At 37.2% G+C, this 15148-nt stretch overlaps 1 protein-coding gene across 4 annotated transcripts in view; it reads left to right on the top strand.

Annotated features, from left to right (window-relative positions):
* Positions 1–15148, top strand: part of LOC104899112 (pyruvate, phosphate dikinase, chloroplastic) — a 34374-nt gene that overhangs the window by 2861 nt on the left and 16365 nt on the right. For 3 of the 4 annotated variants that reach the window (XR_008968349.1, XM_010686253.4, XM_057392807.1), the window contains exons 6-13: positions 95–257; positions 408–643; positions 732–860; positions 1009–1188; positions 12874–13011; positions 14130–14294; positions 14378–14539; positions 14887–14976. Coding sequence is in view for 3 of the 4 variants with exons in the window: in XM_010686253.4 (XP_010684555.1) it covers positions 95–257; positions 408–643; positions 732–860; positions 1009–1188; positions 12874–13011; positions 14130–14294; positions 14378–14539; positions 14887–14976 (1263 nt within the window). In the remaining variant the exon portion in view is untranslated. The remainder of the gene's footprint in view (positions 1–94; positions 258–407; positions 644–731; positions 861–1008; positions 1189–12873; positions 13012–14129; positions 14295–14377; positions 14540–14886; positions 14977–15148) is intronic. The other variant, XM_048645289.2, reaches the window with a different exon arrangement.

Below are 15148 nucleotides of genomic sequence, written 5' to 3'. Positions count from 1 at the left end.
CCAAAGGTTGCTTACATAGTCGTGCGTAAGATATAGGGCTTCAAATTTTGCATCAATGGATTCTCTAGCTGAATTCCACTGTTTCTTTTTTAAGGTAATGGGTATCCCTCATTCGTCATTCGAGGAGAAATTAGAAAAGTTGAAGCAAGCTAAAGGAGTTAAACTTGACTCTGAGCTAACTGCTTCTGATCTGAAAGAGCTCGTAGAGCAGTACAAGAATGTGTATCTTGAAAGAAAAGGAGAGCATTTCCCTGCTGGTATGAAATACAACTTTCTGTTCTCCCTCTTCTTATCCTACAGTGCTGATTAAATTTCAGGACATAACTCACCACTTTCGACATCTAGATTCATTTAGATTATTTCAGATCTTGAATTCCTTATCTTGTGCCATGTTAAATAATTTGTAGATCCAGAGAAACAACTTCAGCTAGCCATTCAAGCAGTGTTTGATTCCTGGGACAGTCCAAGAGCTGTTAAATATCGAAACATCAACCAGATTAATGGGTTGAAAGGGACTGCAGTTAATATTCAGTCTATGGTGTTTGGTAACATGGGAAATACTTCAGGGACAGGCGTTCTTTTTACTCGTAACCCAAGCACTGGTGAAAATAAGCTTTATGGAGAGTTTTTGGTTAATGCTCAGGTATGTCTATAAACCTGTACAAAATTAGAGAACATTGATTTTGCTTATTTTTCATATTTCCATCGGTACTATGCCATCACAACCTCAGGGAGAAGATGTAGTAGCTGGCATTAGAACACCACAAGACTTGGATACGATGAAGAACTGCATGCCTGAAGCTTACAGAGAACTTGTGGAGAACTGTGAAATTTTAGAACAACATTACAAGGATATGATGGTAATAACTAATAATTAATTAGTGTACATAAATTTACTTTTACTTGCTTGTCCACATTGGCGCTCAGCATAGCGGGGAAGTTTCCTTAACAAGAAGTTTTGAATTTGTTGCGATGATCAATTTGGTGGGCCCATTCATGTTAACACAGGATATTGAATTCACTGTTCAAGAAAATAGGCTGTGGATGTTGCAATGCCGATCTGGTAAGCGAACTGGAAAAAGTGCAGTGAAGATAGCTGTTGACATGGTGAATGAAGGAATTGTTGATACTCGTATTGCCATCAAGATGGTAGAACCACAGCATCTTGACCAACTTCTTCATCCGCAGGTATAGCTTTCTTTCTGTATTGGTTGTACTTCGGGGTGTTTGGACACTAGTGTTCCTTTAATTGTTATATGCTATAGAAAAGTCACCTCTTAAAACTTTTTAATAATATGTAACAATGTGTAATGCATGGTTGATCAAACTTTATTACTATATACATCTTCTGGAACACCTTGGAGTGGGGAAACCCTGCATTAACCCTCTTTTCATTCTGGATTTTGAAAAGAGACTGTTATATGGTCCTGTTAAACCTTACTATTTCCTCCGGAAAAAGGTATCAAAGCTTATTGATAAAAGTTAAATGGAATAATTGATAGGAATAATGATAACTATGTTGATCTTCCCAAGATAATTCCAACTTTACGAGATCTTAGAATAATCCTACCAATTAGAGGTAACTTCCCAAAGTAATCAAGTATGACTTAAACCTCTTAAGGATTTATTTTTTAAATTGTAATAAAATCATATCCTCTTGTTTGTGGTCTCCCCTTGGCCCTTGCCCAGCCATCTTCCCCCAGTATTAAACATTATAAGGATAGAGAAAAATGTAAATAAACAAATGAGTAATCATATTAGAGAATCAGCCTGAAGAATAAGAGAAGGAACAAAGATATATAAATCCAACCATGACATTATTAATTAATAGGAAAAATTATTTTTAATAAGTCAACCTTTGATTGATCTTCTCAAGATAAGTCAATATACTGATTATCTTAGAATAAGTTAACCATGTATCTACTTATGCTGTAAACGAGTTAATGATGTTGAAATTGTGATACGTGTCGCATTTTAATAGGATGGCGTTGTAATTTAACTCATTTATAGCAAAAATAGATATAAGGTTAACTTATTCATAGTTAATCGAAAGGTTGACTTATTTTAAGAAGAACGCGCAAAGGTTAAATTATTAAAAATAATTTTTCCTAATTAATATATACTTCCACAACAGAATGTTTTCTACCTTACCACTATTTAAAAATCTAAAGAGACTGGTGCATTTAGAGCCTGGGAGACATAGTATTCACCAAGTAGATATCCATTGATAGCTAAAGTTGCTCTAATAAAGCATCACTATATATTGGACAATTTCATGTTAATTCAAACAAGTGTCTTCCAGGTTAAAATTTTCTCAAATGAAAAAAGGACGATATTTTTGCTCTTATCTAACTAGTAGGATTAAATAGTAAAGAAACGAAAAATTTTGGGTCTATTCTCCTCAACCAAATAAATAAGCTTCAGTAAAATTAAGTTAAGTTAAGAAAAAATAAGATTAGTAAAAATAAGTTATGTTTTGCTAAAATAAGTTGAGTTCAACAAACATATGTTATGTTTAGCACTTAGCAGACATAATAAAAACTAAAAAGAAAAGAAATATTTTATTATGTTTAAGGACAATGATAAGTTATTATTATTATTATTATTACTACTAGTCCTTAAAAAATAATTGTACCTTCTTTCTTAGCCACTCCAATATCATACTATTGTACAACAATCCTACTGTAATGAATCAACCTAGGGAGAGGGGTACTTTTGGTATTATAATAATTAGTTAGATTTTAGTAGTAGCTTGAAGAATAAGCTAGGGAGTTAGGGAGTAAATATCTCTATAAATAGAATGGAATAGGGAGAGAAAAAGGAGGTTGAATATTGAGTATATTTTGGGTGAACTTTTAAGAGTTCAATGGGAGAGAACAAGCCTCTCGAAAGCTTGTAATTATCAAACTTGTTTTACTGTTTTTCAAGAAAACTATCAATCAAGTCCATTTTACCTTAATCTTCTTCTCTAATCTGTCCTAGTGATGTCAGTTCATCACAAATGGTATCAGAGCGGTACGGTCCTCGGTGGCCAAGCTACTGTTGAACGTGAAGCTTTGGTGGTGGTGAACAACAAACTGTTTTCACAACAGTTTGAAGCCAAAATGCAGGAGATTACAAAGAAGTTGTGCGAGGACATCAAAGGAATTGTCAGCAAGGCGTTAGCTCCACTCAGACAGGAGTTAGCCTTGCTCCGAGAAGAGCTCAAGGCGGAGGAAGAAACTGAAATCAGCCACCAAGTGAAGTCAACAACCACTGATTTTCAACCTTCAGGCGAGGAAGTAATTGAAAATTATCAATTAACATCATCCTCACCTAAGCTTGAGAGAAGGAAGTGGTCACCGGTGTGTGAGACACCAGATCCGAAGAAGACAGGGTTTGGTAGTCTTGGTGGAAATATGTGCAATGACAAAAATGGAGTATCCGGTGGTAGTGGACGAAGTCATATTGTGGGAGAAGGCCAACTTGATAGAGGGAGGAATTTCGCAAAGGGAGATTTCAGTGGTGGATTCACCGGCGGAGGACATGGTAGTTTCGCCGGCCAATCTAATGGAGTCCTTGTTGGTGGTAGATTCAGAAATGACCCTAATCTAAAGGGAGGATTATTTGAGAGGGGAGGTGCTGGGGGCTCTGGATCTAGTGGTGGTCCCGGTATTAGTAGCGGTGGAAGTTCTGAAGAGGGTAGTAGATCTGGTGGTGGTCTCTGTAGTGTTGATGAGTGGATTGACGATGAAGATGGAAGTGCTGGTGGCGGGGACGATCTAAATCGCAGCCTCAAACTCAGGCGAGAAGGCACGCAGGGCAGATCTAGATATTATTCCGGTGAGAATGCCCGTTTTCAGCATACTGGAGGCGCTCGCCGAGGTCTTCCCGGAAAATTTGTCGGAGATAGAACTTGGTGGGACCTCATGTTAGACTCTATGTTAAAGTCTGAGAACCAGAGAAATCTCGAAACCTCTAAACCCTTGGAGAAGAAAGTGGAAATTCTGGATTATGGTGGAAGGGGTAACACTGTAAATCGCCATGTAGATGAGTCAGCAGGTTACAGTGCAAAGGGAAAAGAGCAACTGGGACCACGTGCATTTAAATGTGAAGGGAAAATCCACAACAACTTAATTAAAGTTGCTGATGTAATGTCAACTGGGCCTTTTCAAACTAAGCCCAATTACTCCAACCAAGTTCAAGAATCTAAATATTTTAATTCTCAGCTTAAAAATAAGGCCAACCCAAGTTCAATTAATTCCACCCAGACATCCAAACATAACCCTTTTGATTTTCACAGCCTTACCGAACCCAATGGGTTAAGGCCCAAGACTTTCCTTGCTATAATCAACACCCATTTTATCAACCATCATTTTTCCACTCTTCTTCTAGCCAATCAACCCATACTAACGATCCCTAATCTCATCCAAATTTTCTCACCACACTGTAGCCCATTTTTCTCTAAGCTAGCAGAAGAACAGGAGAAGAGACAAACATATGGATTCAAAGGTGACAACAAGTGGGACATTGACTATCGGGGACAATGCTTGGAATTGAGTGCAAATTACTATCCACCTTGAGGACAAGGTGAATGTTTGGGCGGCCGGTAATGTAATGAATCAACCTAGGGAGAGGGGTACTTTTGGTATTATAATAATTAGTTAGATTTTAGTAGTAGCTTGAAGAATAAGCTAGGGAGTTAGGGAGTAAATATCTCTATAAATAGAATGGAATAGGGAGAGAAAAAGGAGGTTGAATATTGAGTATATTTTGGGTGAACTTTTAAGAGTTCAATGGGAGAGAACAAGCCTCTCGAAAGCTTGTAATTATCAACTTGTTTTACTGTTTTTCAAGAAAACTATCAATCAAGTCCATTTTACTTCTTAATCTTCTTCTCTAATCTGTCCTAGTGATGTCAGCTCTGATACCATTTGTGATGAACTGACATCACTAGGACAGATTAGAGAAGAAGATTAAGAAGTAAAATGGACTAGATTGATAGTTTTCTTGAAAAACAGTAAAACAAGTTGATAATTACAAGCTTTCGAGAGGCTTGTTCTCTCCCATTGAACTCTTAAAAGTTCACCCAAAATATACTCAATATTCAACCTCCTTTTTCTCTCCCTATTCCATTCTATTTATAGAGATATTTACTCCCTAACTCCCTAGCTTATTCTTCAAGCTACTACTAAAATCTAACTAATTATTATAATACCAAAAGTACCCCTCTCCCTAGGTTGATTCATTACACCTACATCCATTTTCAAAATCGACTCCCATAATTCTATGATATTGGCCGATGTTTTTGCGTTTGTTCTCTTTATTGATTTATGACCAAACCCTCCTTAAATTTTTGGAATATGCTACAATTGTTTTTAAAAATCTTCCAATTCCCACTTTCAACAAGTTTACCTACTTTCCCAACAACATTTGTTAGCAAATGATGCAGACAACGTCCTTCCAAATTCTAATACACGAGAAATCCTATTGTTCCAAAATAAGATGTAGATCCATGAACTAAGGACTGGAGAGAGTCACTAGAAAATAGGGTCCTTTGTTTGAATTTTGTGTTTTGGGGAGGGAAAGTCGCTAGAAACAGGGACGCATGTGATGGGGTATGGGAGGGGAAAAGTGGGAAAAATGTTACCAAAAATGGAATAAAGCAGAATAGGAAAAAACTTTACTAAAATGACTAGAACCGAAAGAGGGAGGGTTTTTTTGGAATGGAGGTAGTCATGCCAATGTTACAAGGGACGTGGTACGGTTCGAAAAGGGGTACAAATTCGGATGCGTGGAATGCTAGCTTGAGTGAATCGGGTGCGATGTGTGCGAAAATACTATATATGTATGTATGTGTGTGTGTGTATATATATATAATATATACAAGTGAGTTCATATGAGAATGCATATTTACAGGAGAGATGAGAATGAATTTTACCGTTGTTAAAATCCCGATTTGGATCTTACAATCCTACGATTTTACGATCCTAAAGGACCTCACCGATCCTGATCATACATAGGATCTTAATTTTGTAGGATATTTCGATCCTACCCAGCCACAAAAAATCACATGGTAGGATCTTAACACGAATCTACGATCCTACGACTCTACAATCATCCTATCGTATAAAAATCATAAAGTAATTTCACATATTATCTTTCTCATATTAGATTTTGGTCGCATGTTACTTCAATATTTTAATACTGAATAACTATCACCATTTGCTAATTAAAAAAGTCATTATCAATATGTGTAAATTTTTAACATGAGGTTCTCACTATATTCTAGTATAATTATCTCTATGTCACTGAATTGTAGGATCTTACGATCCTACGATCCCATCCCAGCAATTCAATTCTACCAATCCCTACGATTCAAAGTATGATCCCGATAACAGTAGTAAAAAGGATAAGGAAAGGAATCATGTAAGTTGTGACTCATTAAAACCACTTTTTGAGTGAGTCATCTTCTTCCTAGCTTCGTTTCTCCTCTCCGGTAATTCTCCTGCCCCAAACACCATCTTTCCTCCCTGGCACAACTTCCGGGTTCCAGAATTTTATCATTGTGGGCCTTAAGAATTGGAACGCCGTCATCATCGATCATATGCGCGACTCCAACCGATCTAGGTTGCGTTCGTTCTGCGATAGGGAACGAACGACGCAGATCGAAAAACGTGGCTCCATCCCGCGTTACCATACACTGAGTCATACACTACCTTTGATTCACAAGACATGTGAAAACAAACATGAAGATAACGTTGCTAATTTTGCTTAACTTTCGGTAGTTTTTCATTCATTCTGTCTTAAAAAGACTTACAATGTTTAGCAGCCTTATATATCCTAAACCTCCTTGGAGGAAGCTTCCTAGAAGCAACAAGAAAACGGCTAGAAAGCCAGCTGTACACGACAACTTTTAGGAGCAAAAAGACAAAATAGAAAACATCATTGTGCTACTGATTCCTAGGCTGATCTTCCTAGTATTCTTCTTGACTGCTGTGAGCATTAACTTAGTGCATAAATAGACCAGCAGCAGCTTGTTCTCTAATGAAACGACAATCAATTTCAACATGTTTTGTATTTTCATGATGAAATGGATTAACTGCTATGGCAAGAACAGCCTGATTATCACACAGGATAGGAGTAGATTCAAGATGTTTTAACCCCAGCTCTTTCAATAGTTGCTTCACCTATAGGACTTCACATAGCCATGGCCATAAATCTATACTTAACCTAGATCTTGCCACTACAGTTCGTCTCTTAGATTTCCAAGCAATTAGGGACTCGCCAAGAAGAAGACAAAAACCTGAAATTGATCTTCTGGTATTGGGGCATCCAGCCCACTGTCAAAATAAGCTTGTAATTTGGCTGAGTGTGATGCAAGTAGGATACCTTGATCTGGAGACCCAGCTAGATATCTTAGAACCCTTTTTGCTGCTTGAAAATGCACACATGTTGGAGAATGCATGAACTGACTCAGAACATGGACAATAGACACTGTATGCAATATATGAGGATTAGGTAAATCAATTTACCTACAAGCCTCTGATATATTTCAGTATGTGGAAGAGGCTCACCAGTAGTACTCAAAAGTTTTACATGAGAGTCCATAGGAAGTCTTTGCACTTCTTCATGTCATATTGATGTATTTCTTTTGGGATAAGAAGATTTCCTGAGAGCTTCTGTCCACTTCAATGCCAAGAAAGTACCTAAGCTCACCTAGGTCTTTCATTTTGAATTCATGATTTAACATGACTTTGGCATCCTAAATAACTTGCATATTGTTACCTGTGAGAATTAGGTCATCAATATGTGCAAGTATTGCAACAAATCCATCTTGATTTTGCTTAGTGAAAAGAGAGTAATCAACTTTTGACTGATTAAAGTCATTCTTCTTGAGCACTATGCTTAGCTTGGCAAACCACTGCCTTGGTGCCTGCTTGAGTCCATATAGGGACTTGAGCAACTTACACACCTTGGTAGAAGATGGTGAAGCCTCAATATGCTCCCCCTCACCTTATTGAATCTGAAACCTTCCCTTTGATACCCTGGAGGCATCTTCATGTACACTGTTTCTTCAAGCTTCCCATGTAGGAAAGCATTTTTCAAATCCATTTGATGTGTGAACCATCCTTGTATAGCTTTGCAAGTAGAGCTCTCACTGATATCAACTTGGCTACTAGTGCAAAAGTTTCACCATAGTTAATTCCTTTCTTCTGCTTATTCCCCAAACACTACTAGCCTTGACTTTTATCTTGTGGTGTTTCTCTGAGGGTCATACTTAGTAGTATATAACCATTTGCAGCCTATAGTGTGCTTTCTTGGTGGGAGCTCAGTGATGATCCAAGTCTTGTTTTCTTCAAGAGCTGTTATCTCTTCATTCATTGCCTCCAGCCAGTGTGAGTGATTAGCAGCTTCCTTGAAAGACCAAGACCTTGGATTAGGTCCTGTATTAATAGTATTCATAAGACAGGTGAATTTATGAGTCACAGGAGTTGCACTCACTCTTTGCACTAATCTGATAGTCTGAGTGCCAAGTTGGTGCTCTCACTTCCATGGTAGATCTTCTTGGGTCAATATGAGTTATATCTTCATCACCATTATCACTCAACCTTCTTGGTTCATTTCTGTCATCATCTATCCACTAATATGGCACATTGACAGGCTGATTTTGTTCAATGTCTCCTTGGAAGAGACAGAGTGAAACAGTTTTGTGGATATATTTCTTCATAGAAATTTACATGTCTGGAAACAATAGTTATTCCATTCATAAGATTGTGTAGCCTGTAACCTTTCTGGCTAGTGGGATAAGCAATAAAGATACATGGCACACCTCGAGCTTGACACTTGTCCTTCCTCCTCTCAAGATTATATGCAAAAGCCAAGCATCCAAAGCACTTCACGTGACTGTATTCAGGGACTTTCTTGTACAATATTTCATAAGGTTACCTATTTTTCAGAATTACACTAGGTAATCTATTGGTTATATGAGTTGCTGCCAACACACAGTCACCCCAAAATTGTAAGGGTGGACCAGCACACTGAACCTCAATGCTCTTGCCATCTAAGTATATTCCTGTGCTTTCTCTCAGTCCCCTTCCATTCTGCTGAGGAGTGTCAGGACATGAGGTTTGATGAATGATTCGCAGTTTCTCAAAGAAAGGCTTGCACTTGCTGTCATCAAATTCTAGAGCATTATCAGATCTTATCACCTTCACTTGCTTCCCAAACTGATTCTTAGCCATCTGAACAAAGGTTTGTATGGCATCAAATGCACAGACTTTAATTTCAGTAAGTGTATCCATGTTACTTTAGAGTAATCATCTACCAAAGTGAGAAAATATTTAAATTTTCCCTTATAGCTTACCTTGTATGGCCCCCATGTATCAATGTGAATCAGATCAACAACTCTTGCTTCACTTTGATTGAAAGGAAGCTTGGTCAACTTAGCCAGAGGACATGTGAGGCAAATGTCATTGCACTCATGCTTTGCTTTGATTCCTTTTATCATTGCTACTCTTTTCAGAGGAGCATGTCCCATGGTGCCACAGAGTTTCTCTACTCATTTTTGTGACTCCTTTCACAAAGCTGGGAATTTTTTTGCAACCAAGGCATTCATAGATGCCTTTCCTTTCACAGAGCCCTTCTCATTCCGAAGTGTATCATGTTTGATATTCCTCTAAATTTTTTCAATATCTTCATTCAAAAGATAATAAAGACCATGTTCTCCCTTTCTTACACCTATTACTTCATGAGAATTGCAATCTTGAATGATGCAATACCTATCATGAAACACAGCTTTACCGTTTCTTTCTTGGCATAACTTGTTCACAGACAACAAATTATGTTTGAATGATGGAATCTACAAAACATTTTTTAGCTCAAGATTGTTTTTAAGCATTACATTTCCAGTGTGTGTGATTCTAGATGTTTCTCTAATGGGAAGATTTATCAAAGAGTTACCCTTACTTACATAAGCATTACTAAGTAACTCAATTCTACCAGTCATGTGGTCTGAATCCACAATTCAATCACCAATTTTCATTTGATCAGCATAGTAACAAGAAACCATACCCGAGTAACTCACATCCATCTCTTCATCAGTATCACACCCTTTTGAAGGTGTTGGGAGAAGCCTTAGAAGCTGCTGTGCAGTTATAGTAGTTGCACTACTTGACACAGAACCAGCGTTATTGTGAGTTTGGTTTCCTTGAACATTTGCAACCACTTTTGCACCACCTGTTTTCCACTTGTTCCATTTCTAATTCATGTTGCTCTTCCCTTTACCCTTGTACTGAGATGACACATTTTGATTCTTGTGCTTAGGATTCTTAGTTGGAAATCCTAATAAAAACCATCACTTGTCCTGAGTATGACCACTCTTCCCACACACAGAAGAGAGGTAAAATTACTCCCAGATTCTCCCCGTGTACCCTAACTATACATAGCAAGAGTGGTTGGTTCTTCTTTCACTTGCCCAAGTATTTCTCTCTGAGCTTCCTCCTGATCCAGGTAGCTACATGGCACTTCAACACTTGGCAGAGGTGTCATCATTAGGATTTGACTCCTTTGGGGAGCATATGACTCATCCAAGCCATTGAGAAACTGAAATAACTTCTGCTCTTCTTGCTGAAGATTCTGAACAAAAGCATTAATTTCAGTGGTCATGCTAGTGAGAGGTGGGAGATTGTTTAAAGACTCGAGTTCTTCCCATGTACATCTCATGGATGTATAATATTCACTAATGCGTTTTTCTTGCTGTTTTGTTTCATACAACTCTTTATTGAATTTGTATTTTCTTCCATTTGTAAGAGAGAACCGTTGTTCAAGCTGTTTCCAGATGACACTTGCATTATTTACAAACATATTCGATTTTTTGATTGATTCAGAAACTGAACTTAAAATCCAGGAAATTATCATGCTGTTACCCATGCTTCACCTTTTGATGCACTCTTCTTTTCTGATCCAGTAACAAACCTTACCTTCCTTTTAGAAGCAAGAGCAATTTCCATGGATCTCTTCCAGGATTTGTAGGTTCCAGATCCTTGAAATTTTCTATGACAATGAAATTGTTCCCATCAGATGGGTGTAAGTATAAAGGACTGGTTGCCTCTATGGTAGTCATCTTTCTTCCTTTTAGCTATTTTGAGATTAAAAGAAAAGATAGAAACTTTCAGCTTGGAATAGGGAGACAGTCACTTAGGACTGGACACTACTAAACAGAAATTAATTTTTGAAGAAAAGAAATGAGCAGCATGATGATTTTCGAACCTAAGCTATGATACCATGAAATGTGAAAACAAACATGAAGATAGCATTGCTAATTTTGCTTAACTTTCAGTAGTTTTTCATTCATTCTGTCTCAAAAAGACTTACAATGTTTTGCAGCTCTATATATCCTAAACCTCCTTGGAGGAAGCTTCCTAGAAGCAATAAGAAAACTGCTAGAAAGCTAGCTGTACACAGACAACTTTTTAGGAGCAAACAGTCAAAATAGAAAACATCATTGTGCTACTGATTCCTAGGCTGATCTTCCTAGTATTCTTCTTGATTGCTGTGAGCACTAACTTAGTGCATATATTACATCATATATGATATGGACCCTAGTCCTTAATACATGGGTGACATCATATATGATGTGGACCGAAGTCCTTAACAACATGAAAGATAATGACTTGACACATGCCAATGCACCACTTGGATAATTACTTTTTGATTTGTAGCAATTATAAAACGTTGATATTTTGAGCATACACATAGAGATGAATCTAATAACATATTATATGCTAGCATATGTTTTTTTTATATCTAGTTAAAAGAACGCAACCATAGTTAGCATATGGCTTGTTAAAATCCCGAATGTTGCATATACTACGACTATGTAACTTAGACTCGGATAGAATATCCAAGTGTCCGGGTATTAGATTCCTCCATTTGCAGAAAAATGTCAGGTTTTTGGATCGAAATGAAGGATCCAAGTGTCAATTCGACATGCAACACATAAGGTAAATGAAGGATTCGAAGTAGGAATGGTGCCACGTGTAGCACTTCCTTAGGGTGTTTTACTCCATAAAATCTACATGCAATAATTTTTTTGGGTTCTTCTACGTTATACCCTTGTATTTCTTTAATTTCTACGTTATACCCAATATTTTTGAAATTCCACATTTTATGCACTTTGTCCTTGGTATTAACTCGAAAGCAAATATTTTGTCTATACTTGTAATCTAATGAATTAATCTTGCGTATAAAATGAATCCTTTATTATTAAAACTACGAACAAGTTAGGGTAGCTCTTAATGATAACAAAAAGTTAACAAAATTTACCATACCTAGTCAGCAATCGGGCACTATACATTAAAAAAGCTAAATTTAAGGGTACAATGTAGAACTTTTAAAAGACTATGGTACAACATGGAAAATGCAGAAACATTAATAATGTACAAAATCCCAAATTGTTTTAGTAAATGCGCTGTATAAGATTTGACCCCGTGACTTAAAGCTTATGTACTAAAGTCTTCGTTACTAAACCAAGTGATATTTGGTGTTACCATTTTATAGTAAAATATTTAAAAACTAAAATTTTAGTTACCCGGGGCATAGCCCGAGGCTAAAAGCTAGTTATTATCCAAAAAGAATTGGAGAGACCAGAGCTTTAATTCGATACTACTAGCATAAGTAACCATATGCACGTAAGTGGTAGTTATAGTATTCATCCTAGTTCCTAGCCGCCACCCCCTCCCCTCCCCTCCCCCCTAATTTCATCCCAAACACAACCTTGGTATTACAGGCCACTTCGATGTAATCCAATACCTATATTATTTACCTTTGCAACACAGTATCATACTAGTCATGGATAGGAATCATTCTGATGCTGGTTTGTGAATATATTAGTTTGAAGACCCTTCTGCATATAAAGAAAAAGTGATCACCTGTGGACTTCCAGCATCTCCTGGAGCTGCTGTGGGGCAGATTGTTTTCAATTCTGATGATGCTGAAGCCTCTCACGCTCAAGGGAGGAGTGTCATTCTGGTATGCTTATCTGTTATTTTTCTGTCACTAATCTAATAACCCCTGCATAATTATTTTATGACGAGGTTTACCTGGTTACTAGCTATGACATATCACAGGCTTTTTTATTTTCTTCTTGTAATCAACATTTTTTAGACAAATCCAAAATCAAGATCTATTTCTACTTCTCAAGAGGGTGCTAGCTCTTTAGTAGTTAGGAGAAGGTTACAGAAACTGTCTGGTTGACTGGCTCTTCCAGATGGACATGGGCTCATCTTACCCACTGATTGAAAGTTTGGAAGAATGATAAATTGAGCTGTATTGCAGAAAATTCAAATTGCTAAACTTAGATTTAGTTGTTGCTTGGAGATGAAGGCTATAAGTTCAAACTTTGAAAAACAAATAGTTGGAATTATGAGACTAATAAATTTCAAAATACATGGAAATAGCAAGCAACTAACTCAATTGCCTGAAATTCAGCTAACAACTTCAACTAACTAGCTAACTACTTGTAACTATCTTCTCCCATAAGACATTGAATGTCTGAAACCCTATTTTTTTCCATAAAATAAACTGCTGCTTCTATTTATTAAAATTGGATTTGGCTGATCAATCTTTCATCTAAAAGTCAACCTCGTAGCTAAGCACTATCTTTTTTTCCCTTTGTTATGTCACATTTCACATGAATGTCAATAACCAGGTACTCAAGCATTCAGTTTCTTATTTTGTTCTAACAGCTAGAGTGCTTTATCTGATGGAATCAATTTTATACATCTAGTGAGAGTATATAGATGTCAGCACCATACCTAGCACTATGCTGACTAGGAGATTAGACACATAAGAACCCTGCAAAGTCAAATTACTAAAACAGATATCTTTAGCTATTACATAAATATCACGAGGGAAATATGGCAAGGATACATATATCTGGATTCAAGAAACATGAAAAGACCATAGAAGCTCGATACACCTAGAATTTCATAAAACAAAGAAATGATGCAATCAAATATTCGTGGACTTCTTATCGCACCATTTAGAAAAAGATAGGTTAGAGTACTTGTCTATCTTCTTGAAGTTGTGTGAGAGAGCTAATTACCTCGTGCCCAACTTATTGACATATAGTGTAATGCATTTCATAGGTGAGGACTGAAACTAGCCCAGAGGATATAGGGGGCATGCATGCAGCTGCTGGAATCTTGACTGCTAGGGGTGGAATGACATCTCATGCTGCCGTCGTGGCGCGCGGCTGGGGGAAGTGTTGTATTTCAGGATGCTCTGAGATCCAAGTGAATGAAAATAACAAGGTAAGTTCTCTGCTAAATTTTCGCCAATGACATAATCATTGATCGTTGGATATGATGATTCAGATCTACTGTTCATTGTCCAGGTTCTTGTGGTTGGAAACAAAGTGATATCAGAAGGTGAATGGCTTTCTCTTAATGGATCTACTGGTGAAGTGATCCTAGGGAAAGAACCACTGTCTCCTCCTGCTCTGAGCAGAGATCTGGAAGTCTTTATGTCCTGGGCTGATAGCATACGGAAACTTAAGGTTCTACAAGTTGATCTTATTTTTCTTAATGCCCTGCACTTGACTTTAGACTTGGTCATCACAACAAATGTTCAATATTCTATCAAAGTCATGCATGGATAATACGTGTGTGGGTGGTATATATAAAGCTCTGAATGTAGAAGTAATTAATGACCTTACAATAGCTTTATTCCTCCGAATCCGAAAGTATTAGCGACTTCTGTTGAGAGAAGGAACGATAATTTTCACAACTTTCTCTATGTCAATTTCACCAAAAGGCTTTTTCTAGAAAAACAATTAGATCATGGGGTACGTCATCAATTTAAGCTACATTCTCACTAATAGACTGATGTGCTATTGCTGTAAAGGTCATGGCCAATGCAGATACACCAGAGGATGCGTTAACAGCTAGAAATAATGGTGCCGAAGGGATTGGATTATGCCGGACTGAGCACATGGTACTTCACTTATTTCCTGTTAGTATCTGATTCTTATCATCTGTTAGAGTTGCAGTTTTTTTTTGATTGTAAATTTCAAGGGGTAAAGGCTATTGGACGTACTTTTGGTTGTAAAATTTAAGGGGTAAAGACTATGTAAAATTTGATGAACAAATTATCATGCCACTTATTA

The sequence above is a fragment of the Beta vulgaris genome, chromosome 1 (genome assembly GCF_026745355.1).
Source record: "Beta vulgaris subsp. vulgaris cultivar EL10 chromosome 1, EL10.2, whole genome shotgun sequence".
Lineage (NCBI taxonomy): Eukaryota > Viridiplantae > Streptophyta > Magnoliopsida > Caryophyllales > Amaranthaceae > Beta > Beta vulgaris.
The sequence above is the reverse complement of the archived record's forward strand: the minus strand, read 5'-3'. Positions and strand labels throughout refer to the sequence as shown.